The sequence below is a fragment of the Lepidothrix coronata genome, unplaced genomic scaffold (genome assembly GCF_001604755.1).
Source record: "Lepidothrix coronata isolate B3197 unplaced genomic scaffold, Lepidothrix_coronata-1.0 Scaffold7, whole genome shotgun sequence".
NCBI lineage: Eukaryota > Metazoa > Chordata > Aves > Passeriformes > Pipridae > Lepidothrix > Lepidothrix coronata.
The window spans coordinates 6595119-6609455 of NW_016690187.1; the positions used below are offsets into that span (position 1 = coordinate 6595119).

At 39.1% G+C, this 14337-nt stretch overlaps 1 protein-coding gene across 1 annotated transcript in view; it reads left to right on the forward strand.

The window, feature by feature from the left end:
• The first annotated feature begins 3143 nt into the window (after positions 1-3143).
• Positions 3144-14337, forward strand: part of CWC22 (CWC22 spliceosome associated protein homolog) — a 30042-nt gene continuing 18848 nt past the window's right edge. Inside the window, exons 1-13 of the mRNA XM_017838699.1 lie at positions 3144-3262; positions 3675-3787; positions 6483-6550; positions 7190-7306; positions 7416-7673; positions 8125-8253; positions 10021-10189; positions 10532-10585; positions 11470-11605; positions 11691-11897; positions 12018-12080; positions 12427-12522; positions 13499-13580. Of these exons, the coding sequence (XP_017694188.1) occupies positions 3761-3787; positions 6483-6550; positions 7190-7306; positions 7416-7673; positions 8125-8253; positions 10021-10189; positions 10532-10585; positions 11470-11605; positions 11691-11897; positions 12018-12080; positions 12427-12522; positions 13499-13580 (1406 nt within the window). The 5' untranslated portion in view covers positions 3144-3262; positions 3675-3760. The remainder of the gene's footprint in view (positions 3263-3674; positions 3788-6482; positions 6551-7189; positions 7307-7415; positions 7674-8124; positions 8254-10020; positions 10190-10531; positions 10586-11469; positions 11606-11690; positions 11898-12017; positions 12081-12426; positions 12523-13498; positions 13581-14337) is intronic.

Here is a 14337-nt window from a genome sequence, read left to right on the forward strand (position 1 = left end):
AGTAGCTGCATGGCTCCTGTGGGGTTATTAGGATTGCTACAGTTAGATGCTTCATCCACCACAGACAGAGATCCGAGTGCTTTCCAGGCAATTAAGGAGGCCCACATGCTGAGCAAGAAGCTGTGGAAGACACATCAAGCAAAAGGATGCACCTGAATTCTTCCTACTCTCTAGAAGTCTGAAACCATACTCACAGCTCTACTTCAGACTCTGTACATTTGAGATCTTGAGTGCAGTAGATTCAAAAAGGCTCATCTGGAGTACTCAACCTGCACTGCAACCTACTCCCTTAACGCGTTTATTTGGGAACTGAAGGCATTGTCTTTTCACCCATACAGAATTAAAACTTGCATTTCTTAAAGCATTTCACCAAACCACAAGATTAGACTCACAATAAAACTGAAGGTATTCTCCCTTCACCCTGATGAGGAATAAAATCTAAGTGTGACCCACTGCAGAAAAGAACTGGAAGATGAGCAGAACAGAGAAGAAAGGAACAGAAGGGAGCTTCGCTCCATAATCCAATAGTAAAAGCATTAACTTCGGAAAGAAGAAAAGGGAAACCTCACTTCACTGCTCCTATTCAGTATTAGACTGCCCTTTTCCTTTCTTGTTCAATAAATCCCACTTTTCCAGCTGCTCCTCTGTTTTCCACATTTAAGAAGAGATCTGAAGAGTGTAATTTATGTCACCCCATGTTATTCAGCAGCTTTCAAAACATAATCATGTTTCTCAGAGGTTCTCAGTTATCTTCTGGTGAAGGCACCTTGAAACAGACCTTTTTATTTCCCATCCCTGCCCTCAGACTCCCTCTGAGGGGAAAGCTCAGCTGTCCATGTTCTCTCTCTCCCAGGGCATTTGGAGGGACAGCCTGAGTGATGGTACGTGCGCCATCAGCCACAGGATGTCTTTCTCAGAAAATGCCGCTGCCACATTGGTGCCATATGCCTTTTTATTTCATGACACCTGTTTACACAGTATGAGTCAGGAAAAAGATTACTTCCACAGCAGAATAGGAAATCATAGGGCATTCACAGACAGTCAGTAGGTTCAGGGAATATCTAGTGAAAGCATTTAACAATTCATATTGTCAGAATCTGTACAACTGTCCTGATACATGCTGGTTTCAGTCTCCTGTGTAAGTGCCACAATTGCAAATAATTTTGAAAGCCAAAGAAATCAAATTCTGTAGCTAAAAATTAGTTATAAGCAGAAAAACAAGTACGTACTTTTTCTGATTATTATTACTTAACATATCCTATCCATGTGTTGATTTTGAGTAGGGATTTCTTGCTTTATTGATTATATTTCTTAGTATTGCAAAGTAAATAAGAGAGTTGACTTTTATGACTTTGTAAGTAAAAATATTATCTCTCAAGTGCAGAATATTTATATCTGTTATGATACACAATGTCAAGACAGTGTTGCTGGCCTTTGGAAAAGTCTGAGAAAAGGTTTGTACTCATTTTGTTAATGCTTCAAGCTGAAAAGACTGGTAGATTAGTTTAAACTGAAGTGGTTCTGAGTTAAAGTGCTGCATAGCATGTGCAGTGATCTCAGTCATGGGCAGCTGCTCCCTTTCTCTCACTCTTTTGTGAGTTTGTAGTCGAGGACAGAAGTCTTCTATGGCTGCAGCAGATAAACCAGATCTGTCCAATCATCAATGTCCCCTCCTACATTGTGATTTGAGCATGTAAAAATTGTTGCAATGAAAGCAGCGCTACAGGTGTGTTACATGATATGACAAAACAGAAGTACCATAGTGTTGAGTAGAGAACAAATAAGTTGATTTAAAAACCTACAGAAAGAAAGAAAAAATTGGTAGCATTTTCCAACCTTGAGAAAAGTTTCACTAAATTATGTTTGAAAAGGAAAATTGCGAGTAGCATTTTCCTAGAATTGCTCCTACCTCCTTGCCATCTTCTACCTCTCAACATATGGAGGCACTTCTGTGTCCCACTACATATGGAGGCACAGGAATTGCACACAGACACAGGTGGGTGCAGCACAGCAGCACTGCCGCACTGCACTATTACAGATATCCCTGAAGGAACCATCTGGCTCTCCGCTGAGTTAATGCCTTCCTGACCCTGATCTGCTGTGTCCTATAAAAGTTTATTTTCATTTTCATTTCCATTTATCTCACAAGAACCGAAAATGAACCAAAAGCACTTTTAGACCTTACATAGCATTTTCCTTTTTTTCCCCCCCCTCCCAATGCATTTAATTACTTTCCACAATCCAAACAAGTTTGTGTTTATAATAAGCCACAGGCCCTCTGTTCTTGTGGATTTGTGGTGCTGAATTACTTTGAACTTTCAGAGGCCAACCCCCCCTCTAATACACAGGTGCCCTAAGAGCATTGTAACATTCAACATGGTATATAGCGCACTATGTGTCTCCTGGAACGTATTTCAAGCAGTTTAACCCACAGTACATGTGTAAGTGACAGAAGTGTGTGCTACAGTACCCAATTCACTCAGTGAATGCGCTACATTTTACAGAGATGCTTTGGGCAGGTTTCCATCCTTAAGGGACGGGAGCTGACTGCTTGTTTGCTGTTATGTGTATGTCGGACAGGAACCGTGTACATTTGGTAACAACGGGGTGTTTTTCCCCAGACCCTTCACCCGAGCAGCGGTTGGCACCAGGGAAATGCAGGGCAAACCAAAGGGCACACAGCCCATGCTATAGAGCCACTCACTGCGGTGAGTCACTCGGAATCACAGACCATGCCGCGTTGGAAGGGACCCACATGGATCACCGAGTCCAGCTCTTAGCCCTGCATGGGACCATCCCCAAGAGTCACACCATGTGCCTGAGAGCACTGTCCAAACGCTCCTTGAACTCTTGTCAGGCTTGGGGGGCCGTGACCACTTCTCTAAGGAGCCATTCTGCCGGCTTAGCTCCTGCCTTATTTATTTATTTATTTATTAACAACTCCCACTATCACGTTCATTTCAAACACCAGACCGAGGGCTGCCCGCGCGCTCCCGCGCCCGCAAGATGGCGGCGAAGGCGGGGGGGGGGCGGAGACCGGCCGCGTGCACGCGGGGGCGGTGCTGGGCGGGGCCGGGTCCGTGCGCTCACTGCGCGCCGCCGGAAGTGACGCGGTTCGTGGCCGTGCGGGCCCGGAGGTGCGGGAGAGGGGCCGCGGGCGGTGCGGGGGCTGCCGGTGTGCGGAATCAGCGGGTGTGCGCGGGTCGGCCCTCACCGCCTTCCCCGTGGGACTAGGGAGAGCCACCGAGCGCCGCCCGGCCAGGTGTATCCGCGGGTTGGGTGGTCGCGGCCTCCCCTGCCGTGCGGGCGCTCCGCGGCGGGCGGAGGCCGCGGGCCGGGCGGTTCCGTGGCCCCGCGAAGAGCGCGATGGGCGGGGGGACCCGGGCCGGAAGCCGGGCCGTGGGGTCGGTGGCAGGGCCTCGGCAGCCTCACCGTGGCCTGGCAAGAGGGTCGCGGACCCGGCTGTGCCCGTGAGCTCACGGTGCTGCTCCACAGCCGCTCTCCTGCCACAGGGGCTGTGTGACCGCCAGAAAGCGGAATAGGCCAGGGTCGGGGGGCTGCTTGTTTTTGTTTAAGGATCTATGTAACCATAGCTTTAAAGAGCAAAATAAAAAGTGCAGGTTCCGGCACCGTGTGCAGTCGAAAGATGTTTGATTATCTCATATGTGTTACAGGTGAAATGTTTTTCACATGCTGAATTCCAGCTTGGGTTGTCTGGCTGCTGCACGTTCAGAACTTCATAAAAAAGCAAGAGGTCGAGATGAAGAGCAGGGTGACACAAGTAAATGTAAGTGTTCTTCAACCTGAACTGTAGGGTTTTATTATTCCCATGTTACTGGTAATTAGTTGATGTTATGTTACATCAAGCTTCCCGAATGCGAAGCAAGCAATAGCAGTAATTGACAGTAGCTGTTTCTGAGATAAATACTACTAGTAAGTAGTAACAACTACTGTAAGAGTCAGTAAATTACAGCTATTTCTAACACCTGTTGTCCTAACACTGAAAGTCCTGAATATTATTGGGATATAATGATAAAGTAGTTCATCAAAACTGACTGAATGATGGTGGCTCAACAGAGAACATAGGCATGTGGAGGAATGGAGAAAGATTAACAGTGATCTTAAAATGAAAAGATAAAGTGACAGTAAGTAGCAGTTAATTTGGCAACTTTATGTCATACTGTGAATGTTGAAGCTTTTCATTTTAAAAGCTGTGTGGTCCATCTCTGAATGGATGGGAGTGATTTTTTTAGGAATGTAGGAAGAAAAAATTTAAAGTTAATTTTTTAAAATTATAATTTAGAAATACTGTGTTTTTACAGTACACTACATTTGGGACAGGTTAGCAGAGCAATGCTGTTCTGATACCCTGCCTCAAATCTGTGGTATTTCTCTACCTGTGTTCTAAAGTTTGACCCTGCATAGGCTTCCTTTTGGATCCAACTTTTCTGACTGAAGTGACTTTTAATAGGGACGCTTCTACTATTTTCCCAGTTTGGTGGTTGTGGTAGTGCTTCCTCATCTGTTAACATAAGCCAGTTAGCAAGAGTTTTGGACTGTTTGGACACTTTCAGTTAATCATTGTGATCAAAATGGACGAGGAAGAAGGCTAACTTGTGGCAGAAAGGCTGGTCATGAAGAGCTGAGGGGAAAAAGTTCTTCTGCAAAGAGGTGCTTTTGCAAGGAGATGTGATAAGGCCAAACACAGAGACAGACATTACATTGTTTTACTTCTGTGAACACTTGTGGTTTTGATTCTACTTGGGCAAAGACGGGTGATGTAGAACCCATGAAAATGGATCATCCTAAAAAGACCCACTGCTTCCTTCCCATCTGCTAAATAGGATTTAAATACAGTAAATGTTCCATGTTTCTCGAAGATATTTATTACCGCTTCCTTGGAAGCTTAAGATATAGACTTGCATTATATTATTGGGCAGGGAAAAAAAGCAATTTAAGGGCTTTTCTTAACCTTGAATTCAGTCATCTGCTCTATGGTATAATCCCAGAAATGACTATTGAAAGGGGAAGAAAACCTTGTAGAAAGTATGTGAATTTCTTGTACTAGCTTTGCCATCAAAGGTAACATTGCCCTAAAATTAAGTTGTTAGATGGACTTACTTTTATAGGGATGCCTGCTCCCAATAATGCAATGCATTGGGTTTGTATCACTGTCTTGATGCAGGCAAGATAATACTGGGTATAATTTTAATACAGTGTTAGAAATGTACCCTCAGAAAGGCAATATTCTATAAGTTATGGCAACCTCAAAAATGCAATTATTTATTTGCATATATACACACACTCCCCAGTTAAGTTTTGGAGGTCAGTGGTATAACAGTCCACCCTGGTCTGTGGTGACCTCCACCACCTGGTTTATGGAGGAGGTGTCATTGTATTCTAGTAACCAGTAGTTTTAACTGGTTCTCTGGTGGGTCAAAAACTAGTGTGCCAGCATGTTGGTGGAGAGGGTGCCACTTCAACAAATGAGGTGAGAATTCCTGCAGGAAGTTCAGTCAAGGTGCACAAGCAAGCCTTTTTTTTGACTTTCTGCATCAGGTGAGGTGTTGCCTATTTCACAGTTAATCACTGTCTGACAACATGGTTTTGAAAAATGATAAATAATGTTCTGAGTGAAGAGAGGACCTTTGGAATAAAAGTACTGAGATTACAAAAGCTGCTTCTTAACTCTGCCAGAGTAGTTTTAAAACATCTTGAGAAATGTCTTGTGTATGTTGTAGATGCTGTCGTGCTCTGGTTTTTGAGTATGACTCCATATTTCCATGTCATATTCAGCCCATGGAACTTGGTGTGAACTGTTTAAGTGCGTATGACTTAAACAATCTCACAAATCTGCCAGATAGAACAGTGTCACTTAGGTGTTTATGTATGAAGCTAAGAATGACTCATGAGAAAATAAATCATGGTTAATAAAAAGCAAGAAGATAGGGAGAAATTACTCAATAAAGGGGGTTTTTAGGAGAGAGGAAAGACACTTTTCAAACAAGAAGTGGTAGAATTTTGTTTATGGTTTTGCACATGATGCAACAGAGTAAAATGGCATTTGGAAGGAGGAAGCAGGGAAGTGGTCCGTATACTCTAGCCCCCAGCAGCAGATGCCTTGAAAAATTTAGAAACAGGGCAACTATAAAAGTACTTGCCCACATACACTCCCACTCTACCTGTTTGCAGCTTCCTGAGCCAGATAAGTTTTTTTGGTAACCTATGTGGATTTTTCCAGTGTTTATCCAGTGTCTTGAACCCATATAAACATTTGGCATCTGCAGCGTCCTGTAGCAGAGAGTCCAGTACTTAATTACGTGTTACTAAGAGAACCAGCTCCTCTCGTCATAACTGACTGCCTTTAGCTTTATCTTCTTGTGAAGGAGTAGGGAACTGAAGATGTGGTATGCTTTGTTCTGAAAGTATGTGCTCACAGTCATGCTGGGGCTTGATTTTTTTTTTCCTTTGTTTTCTTAAAGCATGGTTCCAGCCATGAAAGGAAGGAAAACTACAGTTCCCGACAAGGAAGTTTGTCTCCAGAGGACAGGTACAGTGAGTTTTATACCTTTCAGTTCTATATATATAAATATATATATATATACCTCAAACAGTGATTTAGAGAAGTTAAAAAAATCATCAGGTTGTGTTTCTTTTTTTGTATTACCGTAACTGAGCGGTGAAAAGTAAGTGTAGGTTTAATAAAATATTTACATGTCAATATAACAGTAATTAAATAGATTTATTACTAGAACTAAATCTTTAAAAATCCTTAGCATTTAGTTGAATTGTCATGGGACTTGAAAATGGAAATTAGATGCTGGCTTTTTGCTTGAACTCACATGTTGCTGATACCACAATTTAGAGCAAGACTTTTGTGCTGCACAGGCAAAAGTGTGCATGGTGCTGAATTTACCTTTGGTATTTAACGTTATTAATGTTTAATATTTAATTTTAAATTCTGGGAGGAGCTTCCTTTTACAGAGCTTTGATTTATGATAATTTTTTCCTGACAAGAAAGTATTGTAAAAGTGGACTGTTTTATTTGAATGGTGCGTATCTTGAAACTCAGGTTACAGAATTGGAACAGTTGTGCATTGTAACATTGTATTGTAAGTAGATATTATATTAATACCATTGCTTTTCTCAGCCTTTTACTAAGAATTTTTGTGTCTTGGGTTGCGAGCAGGGATATGGAGCATGATGGGTCTCCATCTCCCAGAAAGAGAAGACACTCCGATGACAGCAGATATGATCAGGAGTATTCAAGAAGGGAATACTATGATGACAGAAATTCAGATGGAAGGTATCAAACCCTTTCTTAATCGGTAATAAAATACTTATTTTAAAGAATAAAATGTGAAAACTTTTCACGAACCCTTGGGTGTTTGGTGTTTTTTATTTTTTCTTTTTAGAAGAATGGAAAGGGGGAGAGATAGACACTATGACAGATGGGAGGAGAGAGAATATGATCGGAGGAAGCAGAGGAGATATTCATCACCCGATCGCAGGAGTCCAGAGAGGTCAACAGTTCAGAGCTCGCTTGCTCATGATGAGGCCACTTCAAAGAAGAAAAAAGAAGAAGTGGATCCAATCCTTACTCGCACAGGTGGTGCATATATTCCACCTGCCAAGCTCCGGATGATGCAAGAGCAAATCACTGATAAAAATAGGTGAGTTGGAAGTGACATATTAGTTTTTTTGCTGAAAGCAAAACATTTAAGGGTTTTAGAGAATGTTGGGAAAATGAGATCCGTTTAGAGGGCTGTGATCATTGTTTTGAAGATATATTTTTGTCAGAAGAGAGATGAGAGAATCACATTAAAACTGTACTTGCTTCTGCTGCAAAATATAAATGGAAAAGTGGGATACAGAATGTAGCTAGGGATTTTTTGGAACAGCGTAGAAAGCTGAACGTACTGAGTTGGTATTACATTTTGGTATATCAGTGATTTTCTAGTGGTTAAATGTAGAGGTGTGAACTAATCCTCACATTTATGCAGTGAATGTTTCTTACCTGTTTTACTGATTAAATGAAAATGTAAGTTTTATATATGTATATAAAAATTTTGTCAGTGCTACTTAAAATTTATACTTTAATAATTTGTGATGCCTTTGTAATAGCTTGGCATATCAGAGGATGAGTTGGGAAGCCTTGAAGAAGTCAATCAACGGTCTTGTCAATAAAGTGAACGTTTCTAATATAGAAAACATCATTCATGAGCTGCTTCAGGAAAATATTGTTAGGGGAAGGTAAGTCTTTGTATTTTAAAATATTTCTTTTGCTTTTCTGGTACTATGTGTACTGTTCACATGTACCTCACGGTGTGTGCTATGTGTAGTGTATGGGGTCTGGTCAGATTTTAAAATTACCCTTAGGCTATATTGTCCTATGCAGAATAGTCCCTTACTTGGGAAAGGGATTGAATGCTTGGTGGAATAAAACAGTGCAGCAACCTTTTCTTAAAGGTTTTCCCTGTGTATTTTACTTGGCTTACAATTTACAGTTGTCACTGGCTGTTTATTTTTTTAGTGCTGGATTTTTTTTTCTCTGGGACAAATAATATTTGTAGTCAGTATTTAGCAATACAAGTTTTACTACAGTTACCTGCCTATGTTGTTTATTGTTGTAATGTAGAGAAAAGATGATTATGCTACCTGAGCTCGGTACAAGGTCATGGTGATCATGCAACTATTGTGTGATGACTTTCCTTGCATTAATTTTGATGTCATTGGGGGTTAAATCTGCAAGTCTAAAGGAGCATGGGTTTCTTAGGTTGGCTACCATTTAAACAAACAAAACCAAACTACCAACACAAGAATTAAGTAAAATCTAGAGTGTGAGCAAGTAGTTCTTGAATGTCATTCCTTTGAAAAATAATAATGAATCTCCGGGATTTGTAGGACTGTTTTTTACTTGCCCACATTTCATGTCCCCAAAACATAATTTTCATACAAGCAATAGTATTTTCATTTAGAAATAAGCTTATTGAATGTTTGTAGAATATACTTACCTGTGGAAGTTTTTGTGTGTGGTTTATAAATATCAAAGTAACGTAGATGGGAAACGGCACCACTTCCCTCCTTCTTACACTGAAGTCTGACTTCCAGATTTGCACAAAGGTGCATATAAAAGTAATGACATGAAGTTTTGCCTAGCTGTCAAGTAGTTTTCTGAGTTTTTAAGTTGAGGATAAATAAGAACTGAAACAGACCAGTTTCAGTTTGTAAGAAAGACGTAACTACTCATTTCAAAGTGGAAATATTCTGCTTCTGTGCACTAGTATGAGTCCTATTCCCTTTGTCAATTCCAAAGTAAGTAGGAATGAGGTCCCTAGGCTGTTTGTATTTAGTACCATGTAGGAGGTTTTTATGAGGATTTCAGTAGACCACAGAGAAGATAAGATAGCTGGATTCCAGTGTGTACTTTGAACATTCACATTTGGAGGGCTCTTTACCTCCCCCTCACCTATTTGTAATGGAGTAATACAGCAAAAGTCAAATTGTGTGTGCTCCTAAGCATTACAAGAAGCAAAATTGAGAGGGGGGGAAAAATAAGTCGCAGATTCTTTTCAGACTTCAGTCTTGATAATAAATGTAAGAGAGATCATTAGAATAATAAAAGAACTATTCTCATGAGCCCTGTGTTTACATTTATTTAGGCTCTAAATAGTAGTCTTTTATAATCAGCCTAAGTTGCAGGATACAAGCTGGCTGTTTGCATGCTTAGCGTTTTCAAATGTATTTCTAAATTAACAATATTTAAGGGAAGATAAGGTACCATTTTAAGAATTTTTGAGTTCGGGCACATTTGGACAATGTGTTTTGCCAAACTCCATTTATGGCATGATAAACAACATTTTGAAAATGACCATTTGGTATCTTCCAACTATTCCAACTGCACAGTACTATTTTATGTGATAAGTACTTGTTATTCTTTACTTTGGCTGAACACCATTTGAATAAAAAAGCTACATGTCTTATTACCAGAAAAATCTTAAAACTTACCTATTTTTACAGGGGATTGCTGTCTAGATCCATTTTGCAAGCTCAGAGTGCCTCTCCGATATTTACTCATGTTTACGCAGCTCTTGTGGCAATTATCAATTCAAAGTTTCCAAATATTGGTGAATTGATTCTCAAGAGGTTGATACTAAATTTTCGCAAAGGATATCGCAGAAATGACAAGGTATGTAAAACGTGAAGAAGCAACATGCTGTGAAACTTGTCCTTCTGCTGTGTTAACTGTCTGTCAAGTGTGGTCAAATTACATAATTGAACACAACTAAGACCAGTTGAGACCAGTCTTTAGTACATTTAGTAGTATTAGAGTATCTTGAAGCTTTGACAACCTATTCTGGGTTGATACTGTGATAGTTTTGGGGTTTTTTTTTCTTTTTGAAAGTCTACACTCCTGATTGCAAACAACTCAGGACTTAATTTTATTGTGAGATGCACAAATCTATAGTATGTCTGAGTTAAGTGTCTTTTTTTCTGTATGTTAAAATTTCCTGGTTTATTTCTTTTGCAGCAACTCTGTCTAACATCTTCAAAATTTGTCGCACATTTGATGAATCAGAATGTGGTATGTTACTTTATGTTTCTCTTCAATCCCAACCATATATGGCTAATTCTTAATTTTAAGGCAGCAATAGCCTAAGTGAAGATGCAATCCCTGAAATCCTGAAAACCTGTGTGGTGCCTACGTTAAGTTGTTAGGACCTCTTTAGAAAAGACATTGGTCATTGTTTGTGCAGTTATCATCACTTATCATTACACTTACGCTCCACAGCTTCCCTAGATTTCATATATACGTTTGGGCTACTATTCAGACAAGTCTTGATGCAAAGTAAGGGTCGTCTGAGGCTCTATCCCACAGATCTTAAACAGAATTTTCTTGCAACAATTTGTGTAAGCAGAACTGGACTCCGGTTACATCTAAACCAAATTTATGTCCAGCTCTATGCACCTTGTTTATGTGTGATAAATCAGGATACTCCATTTTAAATAATGGCAAGAAGCAGTGTTTCAGGAATGCTTTGGGAATGTACAGCATTTTGGTAAAGAGGAAGCTAATCCAAGATGTGCCGTTTGCTTATATGCCTAATCCTGGAAGAACTGATTTATTTATAGACAAAATGCACTTGGAACTAGTTTCCATAATGCAAGTGCTGGTTTATTTGCTTCTTGGAAATGCATTCTATTATTTTCTTAATGGCAAAATGTTTTTCATTACTTGCTTTTTCAACAGCAGAGTCACATTTACTATGAAGTTGGTGTAAATAGAGGCAGTAAAACTATTTGAAATCTGGACTTCCTCTTAAGCAGCTTTGTCCCGCTGCTGTTGCCTTGTGTGTGTGATTAGTGTGTTGTGACATCCTCAAAGGCTGTACAGATCTGTCAAGTAAATCACTGTGATGATAGTGTAACATTGTGCATTTTAATGATTTGCTGATATTCCTTTCGTAGGCTCATGAGGTTTTATGTTTGGAAATGCTCACCTTGCTTCTTGAGAGGCCTACTGATGACAGTATTGAAGTAGCAATTGGATTTATTAAAGAGAGTGGGCTCAAATTAACAGAAGTTTCTCCAAGAGGTATCAATGGTAAGTATAGTTAGCCAAAACATGTCTTTTTGTCATTTGTATTTAGTAAATCCTTTTCATATTTACATTTCTTTCTTTTCCAAAGCAATCTTTGACCGTCTTCGACACATTCTGCATGAATCTAAAATTGATATGCGTGTTCAGTATATGATAGAAGTCATGTTTGCTGTACGGAAGGATGGCTTCAAGGATCATCCAATTATTCCAGAGGGATTAGATCTAGTCGAAGAGGAGGATCAGTTTACTCATATGTTGCCATTAGAAGATGACTACAACCCAGAGGATGTTCTTAGTAAGTTAGAAATGGAAGATAATTCTGTGACTGCATTCCCTGAGAAAACAAAATCAAGATTAAATGTTCATTGCTTTCTTCAATTTGTATTTTAAATAAAGATTCTCTTTTGTTCTAAAGATGTTTTCAAGATGGATCCAAACTTTATGGAAAATGAGGAGAAATACAAAACACTGAAGAAAGGTAGGGACATTCATGTGTATATTTCACATTCTATATGTGATATTTATGTACTTACTTATCTATGGCATTTACTTATCCCACTGTTGTTGCCAGCCTTATTATTTAACAGTGGGGGATATTTCTGTCCTAGACAACTGTCATTCAGTTCATCATTGTGTTCCCGCTACTCAGTATTGTTTCTCTAGTGGTGTTTTCCTTTAATTATTACATACCTATTTTTTTTTGCTTGTGCCACGTTCTCCACCTGAGATATCCTTTCCCTCTTTAGGTGTTGGATCAGGGATTTTTTTGTAATGAAAATATTATGGTCTATATTCCTTAATAATATGGGATACTCTTCTTTCAGAAATTCTTGATGAAGGTGACAGTGAATCTGAAGGAGATCAAGAAGCTGGAAGTAGTGAGGAAGATGAAGAAGAAGATGAAGAGGAGGGTGAAGATGGTAAGTGTGTAACTGGCACCTTAGTAGTGATTTATTGTAGATGAAATGGGAAAGCTTACCTTCTTAGCTGTTTTGCAAAACTAAGATGTTCAAATGTTAAGGGATGTTTTCATCTTATTCTCAGATCTAAGTGTTTACGAGCAAACAGCATAAAAGTAATTGTCTTAAAACATTCAACACAGGCAGAAACAGAAAAGCAACTTTACCCTGTTATTCTTGACAGTATCAGTTTTCTGTGAGAAAAGCCTTGCAAACAATGTTTGTGCAGACTGCATGAGTAATTGAAAAGCCAGTCAAGTACTGTTCTTGTGGAATAACAGTAATGAATTTCCTTACTAGTTTGCTGGGGTATTTCACAGAAGAGCAGAGCTTCCAGGCTGATGAAAAGTATGATCATTCACATAACTTTTCATCATTTATGCTTCAGACTTCAAAAGACTGAAGGAATAGTGAATACCTTACAAATGAGTGTTCACAGAATGGTTTGGTTCAGAGCGGATTTTTCTACACTTACTGCAGGACAAAAAAGAACTTTGCAAAATGATGTAACATAGATCCTACACATAATAGAAACTAAGAATTACCTGTTAAAATCAGGGGTGCAACATAAAGCATTGTATGGCTAAATTGTGCAGAAAACAGGTTGCTAATAATGTAGACAAGAAATGTTAAATCCAGAGGTTGCAGTGACTTAAGTCACTGAAAAGTTTTTAAAAGAAGAATTTAAAAGTACAATTATCAAACAATATTTAACTATTCCTGTTAGTTACAGATGAAGCGAATAATGATTTTTTTCCTTATCTGTAAAAATAAAGATTAAAAAAATACATAAACATGATAAGCAGTCCTAAATACTTCTAGAAAAATATTGCACTACAGAGGTAGTAAAAGATAAATAGAGCTCTGCTAAGAGATTGCTACATGTATCTTTACATGTATCTTTTGTTCTTTACAAAGCCATGTTTTTCTTTTCCAGGCCAGAAAGTTACTGTTCACGACAAAACAGAAATTAACCTGGTCTCCTTCCGTCGTACAATTTATCTTGCTATTCAGTCAAGGTAAATAGAATATGATTTGTACACCTATAGCTGTAGTTCTTTTGAAATGGGTGAACTCTAATTTTCTTTCCTTTAAAATTCTTTCTTAATATGAAATTTAAAAAAACCCTAACAACGTAGGGAAGTGTTCATTATGGAACCTGACCTGACTGTGTAAAGCAGACTGTTTTGACAAATGGATACCCAAATTCTCTTTCTAAGATAAATCTTGTTTGTTTCAAAATGTTTTGAGTAGTGAACTGGGACTTTTCTGTGACTATTGCTGTAATCAGAATTTTCTCAGTGAATGAAAGTCGGTGATCTTTAGATTATACAGCATTTTAAGAATTTATGAAAAAAATTACACGGACACACTTAGAAATGCTGTACATTTTCTCCACTTCTGAGAGGAGTTCTGCAGTGTGGTTCTCCTTAGGCCCATTAACATCTGCATTGCTTGGAAAATAAGTATACAAATACCAACCCTGAAGTGTACTGTTTGAAGTTGTCTTGAGAATGAAATCCCCTTGCAGTATGTGGCACAAATGATCAAAACATGGTGGTATAGCTCCTGTCTCATCGGGATGAGAGGGGACATTGACCTGTTGTATGCCACTGAATTCCATCATTAAAAGTAGGCATGGCTCATAATACTCTGCAGGTTCTGAACTTGCATGAGGAGTGTGATAATGTAGTTGTGGTGTTGATCATTAGACTTGTGAATTAATACCATACTGAGAGGTATGAAAGGCTCTTATGTTTCTCTATGTGGCTGGTA